Source organism: Mobula hypostoma, chromosome 20 (genome assembly GCF_963921235.1).
Source record: "Mobula hypostoma chromosome 20, sMobHyp1.1, whole genome shotgun sequence".
In the NCBI taxonomy this organism is placed as follows: domain Eukaryota; kingdom Metazoa; phylum Chordata; class Chondrichthyes; order Myliobatiformes; family Myliobatidae; genus Mobula; species Mobula hypostoma.
Genome location: NC_086116.1, coordinates 60,259,333 through 60,272,245, shown reverse-complemented (window position 1 = coordinate 60,272,245; position 12,913 = coordinate 60,259,333). Strand labels below are relative to the sequence as shown.

The 12,913-nt window shown below is 37.1% G+C and overlaps 1 protein-coding gene across 2 annotated transcripts in view; it reads right to left on the bottom strand.

Moving 5' to 3' along the window:
• Positions 1–12,913, bottom strand: part of chchd3a (coiled-coil-helix-coiled-coil-helix domain containing 3a) — a 325,052-nt gene that overhangs the window by 187,389 nt on the left and 124,750 nt on the right. For both annotated transcript variants that reach the window (XM_063073043.1, XM_063073044.1), the window contains exon 4: positions 8,178–8,322. In XM_063073043.1, coding sequence (XP_062929113.1) covers positions 8,178–8,322 — 145 coding nt within the window. The remainder of the gene's footprint in view (positions 1–8,177; positions 8,323–12,913) is intronic.

Here is a 12,913-nt window from a genome sequence, read left to right as displayed (position 1 = left end):
AAAGACTGAAATGCATTTGCCTTTGCAACTAATTTATCGCACCTAAAATACTGGAGGAACTCAGCAGGTCAGGCAACTTCTGTGAAAGTGAATAAATAGTTGACATTTCAAGTTGAAACCCTTCTTCAGGACTGCGAGTATATTCATTTCCATAGATGTTGCCTAACCTGTTGAGCTCCAGTAGCATTTTGTGCGTGTTGTTCTGCATACACGCGTGTTGTGTGTGTATATCTTGTGTTTATTACTTATGGCATCTGTCTATTATCTTTGTGATTGTGCAGTTTCTGTCTAATAATTTTTTAGACTCCATGTTAGGAAGAGGGCATACTATGGGCTTCAAAATAATTAAAAATCACATACTACCTTATAATTGGATTGTGGTTAAGAGAATTTTTTTTTGTGGGTAAATGACAACAAGCCACATGCAGGCTGTGGATAACAACCTACAGTGTTTGGTCCAGAGTTCACTCATAAAGCTGCTTTAATGAGCTTGGATGAAGAATTGTATAAAGTGTGATTCAAACCAGGTAAACTGTTGATTTGTATTAAAGCTGTGTCATCAGATCACTGATTCTAAAAAAAACCTGAACATCTTGTGGTGAAATTCAATGTTGGATTGTTCAGAGTGGACTGATCGTTCATATTTAATAGATCACTGGGTCATATATCAAACTATGAAAATGAAATGTAGTTGATTACATCGGTAACTTCAAAAAGTGTCAGCAGGGTGAATGACAACTACCTAGGGAATTATACCCTGGAAAAAGGCATCATTACCCCATTTCTGTAAAGTGTAAAGGGAGAGAACTGATCAACGTACAGCAGCAGTTTGACACTGGCATCAGTAATCTGTATATTTGTGGTCAGGTGTACATAAATTATTGATGCCTCAGTGCCTGGCTTTTATTCTTTTAATTTCCTCTTATCAGAAGCTTAAAATTTTATTGACAAATAACCACCATTGTTCTGACATGTTGCTATCACACATTCCAAATAGATGGATGGACAGTCAAATTTCTATGTTGAAGAAATTTCTGTGATAGAAATTTGTAACCTTTTATCAAATCAATTTATGCACATGTTCAGATATATCAAGATTAATAAAAACAGTCATTTAATCAGAATCTTTTGGATTTATAAATATAAAAACATATTATGCAGAAAAATTATTTGATATCCAATTGTGAAACCAATCAATAGATTGAAGTTAACTAGAACCGTTCTTGAACACTTGATATGTTTTATTGCTGCATCATTTATAAACATGACTGAATATATTTATCATTAGGATGCTAAATTATACAATGCAACATGTACACAATATATGTGGCAGTGCAGTCAATGAGTTTTGCATTGCAATGAAAGTGGCCATTTACGTATTGTTTCTCTGCAACAACAAAAAGCCATGGTATGTTATTGGAACCAAGCACTTTATTATCGAAAGGTCACAAATACCTTATGTTTAACTTTTTACAGGGATGTGAAAATTACAGATAGGAACATATAACAGTATAGCACAGGAACAGGCCTTTTGGCACATAACGTTATGCCAAAATATTAGAACTGGTAATTAAGTGACTAACAAAACTAATCCTATCTGCCTACACAATGTCCATACCATTCATTCTCTATACATCTACGTGCTTATCTAAGAGCCCCTTAAACAGTTCTATTTTATTTGTCTCCAGTACCTCCCTTGGCAGCACATTCCAGGCACCTACCAGTATCTGTATAAAGAAACATGGCCTGGGCATCTCCTCTGAACTAACTCCTCTCACCTTAAATGGATGCCTCTAGCATTAAACATTTCATCCCTGGGAAAAAGATACTGTCTGTCTATTCTATCTATGCCTCTCATAATCTTATAAATTTCTATCAGGTCTCCCCTCAACCTTTACCACATTATCCAATCTTTAGACACTACCTCAGTTTTTTAAAAAATATACAGTATTTCAGTTTAAAAAAAATCTATTCAATATACATATACTGTAATTGATTTACTTGTTTATTATTAATATTTTTATTTGATTTTTCTCTGCTAGATTATGTATTGCACTGAACTGCTGCTGCTTAGTTAACAAATTTCACGTCACGTGCTGGTGATAATAAATCTGATTCTGATTCTTCTCATAGCTTAAGCCCTCTAATCTAGGCAGCATCCTGGTAAACCTCTTATGCAACCTCTCCAAAGCTTCCACATCCTTCCTACAATGGGCAACCAGAACTGAATGGAATACTGCAGATATGGCCTAACTAGAGTTTTACAAGGCTGCAAGATAACTTCCTGATTCTTGAAATTAATGCCTTAACTAATAAAGACAGCATGCCATACACCTTCTTTATTACCCTATCAATCCATCCAGCTAGTATCAGAGAGCTCTGGATTTGGACTCCAAGATCCTACTGTACATCATCACTGTTAAGAACTTGTCATTAACAGTGTAGCCCCAAATACAGTTGATCTATATCCTGTTATATCCTTTGGTGATCTTCTACACTATACATACCACCACCAAACTTTGTAGGAAACTTACAAACCCACCCATACCTATTTTCATCCAGGTCATTTATGTATTTATCACCAAACAGCCCAGGCTCAAGTAGAATTCATACAGAATGCTTCCAGCTAGAATAAGTCCATTGACCACTACCCTCTTGCCTTAAATGGGCAAAGGCCATTTCTGAATCCAAATGGCCAAATTATCATGGATCCCATGCACTTTCATCTTCTGAGTGTGTCTGAATAGGCTTAGAAGTCCAGGATACTGAAGCAGTGAAGGCAAACAGAGAATTAATATTCTTAAGCAACACACACAAAATGCTGGAGGAACTCAGCAGGCCAGACAGCATTGATGGAATAGAATGCAGTCAACTTTTCAGGCTGAGGTCCGGATGAGTTCCTCCAACATTTCGTGTGTGTTGCTTGGATATTCTCATGTTTGTGATTAATATTTTTTAAACCAAGATTATGCCTGGCATGGATGAGAAACTTAAAAGTATTCCCACATGCTTGCTGCCTTGTCTTTTTCGGTGGTCACAAATCTGGAAGGTATTGATGAAACTATGAAGTTTACCTGGTTCCAGACATCGATTCAGCCTTGCTCCAAACAAAAACTAAGATGATGAATTCCAGAGGTGAGGTGCAAATGATTGTTCTTGAAACTAATCAAGTAGATGAATGAGTGTGGCTCCACAAAAGTGGAAGACAACACTCTTCATGTGAAAAAAGCTCCAAGCAATTCATCTTCTTGCAGTTATTAAGAACACTGTCCTATGCTCAAAATCTTCCAGCAAAGATCCTTCTAAATCCAGGCGGGTTCAGGTGGGAAGTAGGTAGGTTTTGTCTGGCCCCTGAATATCCTAAATATACCACTTGCCATTACGTCTTATATCATCAAGGCCATACTTAAGAAACAATGATTAACTGTGTTGGACTTGTCCAATAGGACAAATTTTCCTTTCTTCCAGACTGTAGCATTTGTTAAAAATTAGCTAAATATGAAGCTTTGAGCTGCTGGAACTACTGTAATGAAGCATAACTTCTAAATGTCACTGAGGGTGAATTGAGTGAGAAAAGCCCATGGTTTCTCCTAATAACATTGTCATTAACAGATTAATTTACAGAATCACAGAGGGTTCTATTTAGCCCACTGTGTCCATACAGTCCTTTTGGAAATGCTGCTGCATTGGTCTCAGGCATTTTTTTCTTTTCAAACAAAACCAATTTATTTAAAAAAAAGTTATTTCGAATTGCTTCCACCAGTTCTGCAAATAGTAAATTTCAGATTGGAGTAATACACTCCAAACAGAATTCTCATCTACCTTTCAGTTCTTTGGTCAATTACATGAGATATGTGCCCTCTGGCAAACAACTAACTGTCCATATAAACAGTTTTCTCTCATTTACTATGTATAAAAATCTGAGCACCTCTGATAATTTTCCCCTTTATTTTCATAGTTCCAAGGCTAACACCCCATGCTTCATCATGATATATAAACTGAAGTCTCCTGCATCATTCTGATATTATTTTCTCCTCACAGCTACATTTTCCCGTCACTAATAAAACCAAAGGTTTCTACCAATCATAGTGGTACGATACTGCAAAACTGAGGAAGTTCAGCCCCAGTGCTTTACTTACCTGCTTAAAAACTGTTGTTATACCAACAATTCAAAGTTTTAAAGAATTCCACTTGCAATCTATATATGCAATAATAACTGCCTCACAATGAGTTGACAGCATTTCATTCTTGACAACACTGGATATTGTTCATTTTAGGAGTCAGCTTGAAGGTTTGACAATGCAATAAAGCTATTTTCCAACTTGCAACAGGTTTAATAACAGCTCATTGTAACTATTCACTAAAGCATGTGATCCACATGAAAATGCAGGATCGTTACATCAAGTTGATATTTGATGGCATTATTCACATTACTGAACTATGGATTCTTGCATGCTAATACTTCACCCACCATTTATTATGACTCAATGATATGATGTCAATATGTGATTGCTTGTGACAATCCCATTTGAAAATCGTTCACATCATCAACCACAAGTTCAAACTGACTTGCAAGAAAATGATTTGGTCAGATACTGAAAATTAGATGTGTTTTTCTTTTACATCTTCAATAAATGACTTTCCAATTCTACTTGCCAAATACCAAGATATCTTTAATGAAAAGTGAAGTAATGAAATTTCCAATCGAAGCAGTACTCTGACACCATCAACAGTGAAATGCAGTTTTTCCTTTTGAAAAATAGGTTTATTAGACTAAACAATATTTTTAAAAAGTTTAAATTTGGAAGCTAAGACAGTAAAAGGCTAACAATCCATGTTTGATTTGGAAATCCTGATGGTTCAACACCTTGTTCACTGGATGATACTTCCTGCACTTCCTTTAAACTCACTGGGATGCAGTTTCTAGTCATCCTTTTAAACCCACTTTATTTAGTGTAATATATATTATAATGCTGTGTAACACATTAAATAAAAAAGCTAATTCAAAATGTGTCGGGGTACCAACAGAAATGACGTCCAATAATTTCAGTGTTCTGACTCCAAAGACCTAAATTGGCTGGATTACCAGAGATGTACTATGAATTTGAAAATAACCTAACTGCTTGTTAAAATACAGTGTAAGTTTAGTGCCAAATAAATGCACTGATTTATATAGCTTTTTGTACTACTCTGTTATGTCTTGTCTGTTTTCGTGTATTGGGGCTTAGATCCTTAAAAGTGTTTTTCAGTATGAGGTGGAGCACTTTTCACAAGAACAGGACATTTACAAAGGAGTAAATGTATTTTAAATGCACAAGGGAAAAGGATGTGGGGAAAGACACAGAAGGAATTAGTGATGGCACCAGTGACTGATCATTTCAGGAATAGGATTCCACAAAATGAACACTCAGCAGGTCATTGACTAAGCAAGAAGACTCTGCTGCCTGACTTAACATAAATATTAGATTTTCCAGCTTTTACATATTTATTTAGAGATGCAGTGTGGATCAGGTCCTTCTGGTTCAATAAACTGCAATGCACCACCCAGCAATTCACCTATTTAATCCAAGCCTAATCACAGGACAACTTATAATGACCAATTAACCTGCCAACTGGTACATGTTTGGACTCTGGGAGGAAACTGGAGCACCAAGATGAAATTGCACAATCATGGCAAGAATGCACAAACTCTTTACAGAAGGTGCCAAAAATAAACACTGAACTCTGATGCCCTAAGTTGTAATAGCATTATGCTAACTGATACACTACTGTGGCATCCTACTTCTGCTGTCAACTCCATTTCCTAAATACCAGATATCATAAGTCAACATCTCACAAAGTAAAGATTCACACTGGAGATTTAAAATTCCAGAAAAGTATTGTAATCTAGAAATCGCAGACGAACTTAATAGACCCATTTTTTTCAAACAAAGCAAAACAAATGGTATCTTGTGGGTGGCATGGCTTACTATGACTGTCAAAAGTTACTTCCATTGTGATTGGTTAGTTTCAGAACTACAGCTGCCTTTCCCACTGGTTAGCTGTCTAGTGTCCAGTTTCAAATATCCCAGGCATAAAATAGCGCGTGGAAGAGACTTGCTCTCTCTTAAGGCAAGTGGTACACATAACTATTGGGTAGGTATGTTCCATACGCGCTTTTAACTGTTTGTTAATGTATATTTGTAGAATATTCAACTTTGTAGTTTCTGTAACTTGTGGTACATGAACATTTGGTCAAATTTTTACTGTTTGAAAATAAATGATTAATATACTTATTCAGTCACTGCTTTCTGTCTCACTCACCAGATTTTACATAAATCTTTTCACAGATCAAATAGATCAACCTGTTGCTGAAAGATAATAATGGATTATTCCCATTGCTTATACATGGAACACTTATGAATTGCTCAGAGATCAGCAGAGTACAAAGCATTTTGTTACATAGCTCAGTAAATTTAACAATAAACCTGTGAATGTAAAAAAAAAGTTCTTCATAAAATCAAGTCAGTATAAACATTCTGCTGAGGTAGTACTTCTTTCATAGCCCATTTTCAAAAAAAAAAGTTGAAGGGCAATTAAGCAGAATTGATGCTTGCAGATTCTATAATGATTTTAATCAATTATTTGCTATATTGCTTTAACATCAAATTAAAACACAATTTATGGTTGAGTTTGACTTAAAATAAAGCAAGTCCTGATGAAACAGGATGACTTTAACATGCCAAGTGGGAGTACAGTAACTAATGCGTAACTACTTCCAACCTGGTTTGATTACTTCCTTCCTGATAAAAAGTGTTCTACATAAATCCCCATAGAGAAATATTTCTCCCTTCCATCGATTGTGAAGACAGGAACTCATGCTAGAACGTTGTTGTGAATGGCAGAGGTAAATCTAGTAGCTTTTCTCAATGGTCACATTTATAAGCTATTCGGCTATGTGTCACCAAAGTCAAGGCTGATCCTCTTGTAACCTGATGTACAAACAGAGAATTTCTATCAAGAGTTTCAGTACAGTGACAGAATGCAATAGTGCTATTTAACTATGGGAGCATAAGAGCTTAAACTCATCTTGAATTTTCCCTGAGTCCCACATGTTATCACCAATCATTCCTTTCAGCACTGATCATTAAATGGTGATCAGAAATAGGAAGCTTAATTGGATTTCTCCTCAGTTTAGTTTAGAGGCATAAATATAAATTGTAAGGAACTAAATATAAATCTTTTCTGCTCTGCACAAAGCAGCTTGGAAGCACGCACTTGTGCATACTTGTCTTTGCAAATTTTGCTTCAGGGGCATCAACGATTCTGAAAAACAAAAAGGATTCTTGCTGCCACCCAGCTGAGTTTAGCTAACAATGCAGAAAGGAAAAATAATCCAAATCTATGACCACATTATAAACTTCTTTTACCAAAAGAAAGTATTTTTTGAAGAGAAAGCCATTTCAAAAACAGAATGTGGATCTTTACACGAGTCTGGATCTCACTGCTTTTCCAAATATAACTTTTGTGAATAGGTAAGTTCATGAATTGCAAACTTATTTAAACATATTTTCCCCAAGATTAAATGATTGATTTTCTATATCTTCTAACAGCCAGAATATCTTAAAATTAAAAAAAAAGCACACTTATCCTTAAATTAATTTTTCCAACCAAACCAACGTACTGAAAATGTAACTTTCTTACAAGTACATAAATATTAGAGTCCAGCATGCATTTTTTTTCAGCCGGTAGAAACCAACTAACTGCAAATTCAGTTGGGAGAAATGTATGCAAACCTCTTCAGTCCATTCAATTTTTCCTTCACATCACCAATGTTAGCTCCACTGACTATTTGAAGAAAACACTCTTACCTATCAATGTGCAAATTATTTGTTAGAGGAGAAACTGGGAAAGTACACAACCCAACGCTAATTTTGAAATAATTGAGGTCAAAATAAAAGCGATGCAGTAAATAGAGCAACAGGTCATTTTGTCCGCCACTGGACCGATGGTGAAATTCTGAGGAATCAGTGGAATGGGCTTTTCACATGGATGGTTTCCATTATCTAATGCAGCAAATTTTCCTAGTTTAATAATATCCTACTTCAAATAGTTCCTGAGTAATATCCAGCTTATCAAACTTTACAATTATCAAACCAGCTGATAGATCAGTTATCAAAGGTTATCAATCTACTTACTGCGTACTTGGATTTCAGTCGCTCCTCTTCAGTCAGTGTTCTCTCCCGCAACACTGCTTTTACAAGGCTATCATTTGCAGCATCTCGCTCACGTTCAAGAATTTTGCTGATCTCATCGTGAACATATCGTTTATCATGTTCAAGCCTGTATTTCAAAACAGAGAGAGAAACAAAAATATAATCACTTAAGACAAGAAAAATATCCAGGGACATCATGGGTTGTGTTTGCTTAGCTGCACCACCAAAAGCAACTGAAGACATGCAACCAAAAAGAATATCTGCAACCATTTTCAATCAAACATACCAATCACTCCTCCTATAGTCAGTACCGGATCCAAAATCCAGCTAAATAATCTCATGCCACACAAGATTAAGCAAACTAGTTACAACAAAAACTATTGGTCACTGACATTAAGTCTTAAAAAACCTTCTCAACAAAACTACTTGCTCACCTTGTAAACCTATGACACTGCTACAAAACTCAACCACGATTCTACTCAAACAGAATATCAACTGATTTTTTTGTGGGTACAGTATTGTGCCAAAGTCTTATGCACATACAAAAAATTCTGTAAAGTGATTGTTTTCAAAAATAATGAATTGAAACATTTCTAAATATCAAAAAAAATTACTTCAAGAGAAGTAAACTGTAAAAAACTAAATCAAATCAGTATTTGTTGTGATCACCCTTTGACTTTAAAACTGCATTAATTCTCTTAAGTACACTGTTTGCAGCTTTATAAGAAAATAACCTGGAAGGTTGTTCCAAGCATTTTGGACAATTTGTCATAGTTCTTCTGCAGACTTTGGCTGTCTTGCTTGTTTCTATATCTCCAGGTAATTCCAGACAGTCTCAATGTTGTGAGATCAGGGCTCTATGGAGGCCACACCATCTGTTGCAGAACTCCGTGTTCTTCTTTTTTGCTGAAGATAGTTCATTATGACCTTGGCTGTGTGTCTGGGTCATTGAAGTGCTGTAGAATGAAGCTGGGACTGATCAGACGCCTCCCTGACGGTATTATGTGATAGATGACAATCTGCTTGTACTTCTCAGCATTGAGGATTCCATTAATTCTAACCAGATCACCAACTCCAATTGCAGAAATACCACCCCAAACTTGCAGGAAACCTCTGTCGTGCTTCACTATTGGCTGCAGACACTCAGCCAGCACCCCAGTTCTTGTGTTTCTATGTGTGGGAGAGTGTCTTGGCTTTGTTTCAGTTTCGAAGGAATGGCTTTTTGGCAGCAACTCTTCCACGAAGCCACTTCTGACAAGACTCCTCCAACTATAGAGGAGTGTATTTAGGTTCCAGTGGTTTCTGAGAGTTCAGAGCTGATAGCACTGCTGAACTTCTTTCGATTTATAAGCGATGTTAGTTTAACGTATCTGTCTGCTGCACTCAGATTCCGTGGCCAACCACTGCGTTTCTGGTCCTCAACATTGCTTGTTTTGTTGTACTTCTTCAGAAGAGCTTGGACAGCACATCTTGAAACTTCTATCTGTATTGAAATTTCTACTTGGAAATAACCACCTTGTGTCTTGTTGCTATGCTCATCCTTGTCATGGTGATGATTTTAAGGTTAAACTGTGGTGTCTGCCACCTCCTCACCTATCAGCTTGGTTGTCCTTCGCCCAGTTTGATTCCATCTATATCTGTTTCTATTTCTGTTAATCAGTTTAGTTCATTCAACTCATAATGTCATTGATCATTAACATCCTGTTTGTTATCTTTGTTTAATTATGCACTGGGTTATATACCTACAAAGTAATGAAGTTTTCAGTTGAAAAAGTGGTTTATTACTTAATATGCTACTTTCTTTAATGAAATACAAATATTTCTCTGCCACATTTAACTTTTCAGAAAATGAATGCTTGGAAATCCAAAATTTGCTCTTTTCTACAGACACACTAATGCAGACAACAAAAATATATAAAACAAATTTATATTAAAAATCTAGGGTGCCTAAGACTTTTGGACAGTACTGTGTATATAGACACAGTGGTTACTTTTATTAAGTACAGGAGTGGAATACGGTGTAGTCTTTTACTGCTGTGGATTTTCCACTTCAAGTTTTATTCAGAGATGGCTCTTCTGCATACCACTGTTGTAACTCGTGGTTATCTGAGCTACTGTCACTTTCCTATCAGCTTAAGCTAGTCTGGCCATTCTATCTGACCTTTCTCATTAATTTGGGATTAACAAGGCAGTTTCAGTGAACTTCCAGTTAATTTTTCCCACCATTCTCTGTAAACTCTAGAGGCTGTTGAATGTAAAAATCCCAGGCGATCAGCAGTTTCTGAGTTTCACTCAACAATTTATGTAGGGCCTCAGGTGCAGAGTCAGAGTAAGAAGGTGGAGGGAAGGGAGGAAGAACCACAAGGTGACAGATGAAACCGGGTGGGGTGAAGTAAAGAGCTCGGAAGTTGATCGGTGAAAGAGATGCAGGGCTGGAGAAGGGGGAAATCTGACTCTGTCCATCAGAAAAAGCAGGATCTCTCAGTGACCACCATCTTAATTCCACTTTCTGTTCCAATATGGTAGTCCATGGCCTCCTCTACTATCGCAATGAGGCCACACTCATGTTGGAGGAGCAACACCTTATATTCTGTCTGGCGATCATCCAACCAGATGGCATGACATTGATTTCTCGAACTTCCGGAAATGTCGCCCCCTTCACCATTCCCCATTCCCTCTCTCACTTTATCTCCTTACCTGCTAAATCACCTCCCTCTGGTGCTCCTCACACTTTTCTTTCTTCCATGGTCTTTTGTTCTCTCCTATCAAATTCCCCCTTCTCCAGCTCTGTATCTCTTTCACTAATCAACTTCCCAGCTCTTTACTTCACCTCTCCCTGTTTCACCTATCATCTTGTGGTTCTTCCTCTCTTCCCCCTCTGACTCCTCATCTTTTTTCCTCCAACCCTAATGAAGAGTTTTGGCCCGAAGTGCTGACTGTACTCTTTTCCTGCTGAGTTCCTTCTTTTCTGTGTGTTAACCAGTCTCCAACAGCGCCAGATTCTGCCGAGCACTGTGGACATGCTATGTTGGTGTTGGAAAGTGTGGGGACACTCGCAAACTGCCCTGAGCACATCCTTGGGTGAGTCCTTTGTTAACGCGCTTCATGTACATATGATAAACTTGAAAATCTGAGGAATCCCTTATATGGATTCCCAAAGAAGTCAATCATGGCACCTAGAACACACTGGATAAAAACTGAGGCTAATCTAAATAAGATTTACAGATATCTGGGCTGTTTCTGACCTACCATCTTTCTGTTCCAAAAGTTAAAAAGAAACCTAACGAGAAAGACCTATGAAATTTGTCCTTATTATTCATTTCCTATGGGGAACGAGATAGCACAGGAAACGTTGTTTGCATTTATATGATTAGCTGCAGCAAAGGATAAACAAACTAGTTTCATTTTAGACTCAAAACACTAACACGAATTCAAACAGGGATCAATGAATGAACTAAAAAGGAACATGTGTATTTTTCCTGAAGTTTATAAGATATGCATGATTTTATTTTTGGATTGGTTTGTCATGATTTGTCACGTAGATAAACATAAATGAAAGCTTCAAGATAGAGTGCAACTTTAAGGTAAATGAATCTCAAAAATGCTAATCGGCTTCAAAAATACTATAAAGCATGCATAGTTTGCAGAGAATATCTGGATTGAGTAGGAAGATACTTCTGACTCAACAACGTCTCTATACTATACAGTGGTATGCAAAAGTTTGGGCACCCTTGGTCAAAATTTCTGTTACTGCGAATAGCTAAGCGAGTAAAAGATGAACTGATTTCCGAAAAGCTAAAGGTGACACATTTTTTTTAATATATTAAGCAAGAAAACTTTTTTATTTCCATCTTTTACAGTTTCAAAATAACAAAAAAGGAAAAGGGCCCCAAGCAAAAGTTTGGGCACACTGCATGGCAGTACTTCGTAACACCCCCTTTGGCATTGCAGCCAAAATTCAGTGTCAGAACTTTGCAAAGGAACATCTAAACAAGCCTGATGCATTTTGAAAACAAGTCCTGTGGACTGATGAAGTTAAAATAGAACATTTTGGCTGCAATGAGCAAAGGTATGTTTGGAGAAAAAAGGGTGCAGAACTTCATGAAAAGAACCCCTCTCCAATTGTTAAGCACAGGGATGGATCGATCATGCTTTGGGCTTGTGTTGCAGCCAGTGGCACGGGGAACATTTCACTGGTAGAGGGAAGAATGAATTCAATTAAATACCAGCAAATTCTGGAAGCAAACATCACACTGTCTGTAAAAAAGCTGAAGATGAAAAGAGGATAGTTTCTAGAACAGGATAATGGTTCTAAACACACCTCAAAATCCACAATGGACTACCTCAAGAGGCGCAAGCTGAAGGTTTTGCCGTGGCCCTCACAGTCCCCTGACCTAAACATCATCGAGAATCTGTGGATAGACCTCAAAAGAGCAATGCATGCAAGACGGCTCAAGAATCTCACAGAACTAGAAGCCTTTTGCAAGGAAGAATGGGCGAAAATCCCCCAAACAAGAATTGAAAGTCTCTTAGCTGGCTACAAAAAGCGTTTACAAGCTGTGATACTTGCCAACGAGGGTGTTACTAAGTACTGCCATGCAGGGTGCCCAAACTTTTGCTTCGGGCCCTTTTCCTTTTTTGTTATTTTGAAACTGTAAAAGATGGAAATAATAGAGTTTTCTTGCTTAAAATATTAAAGAAATGCGTCACCTTTAACT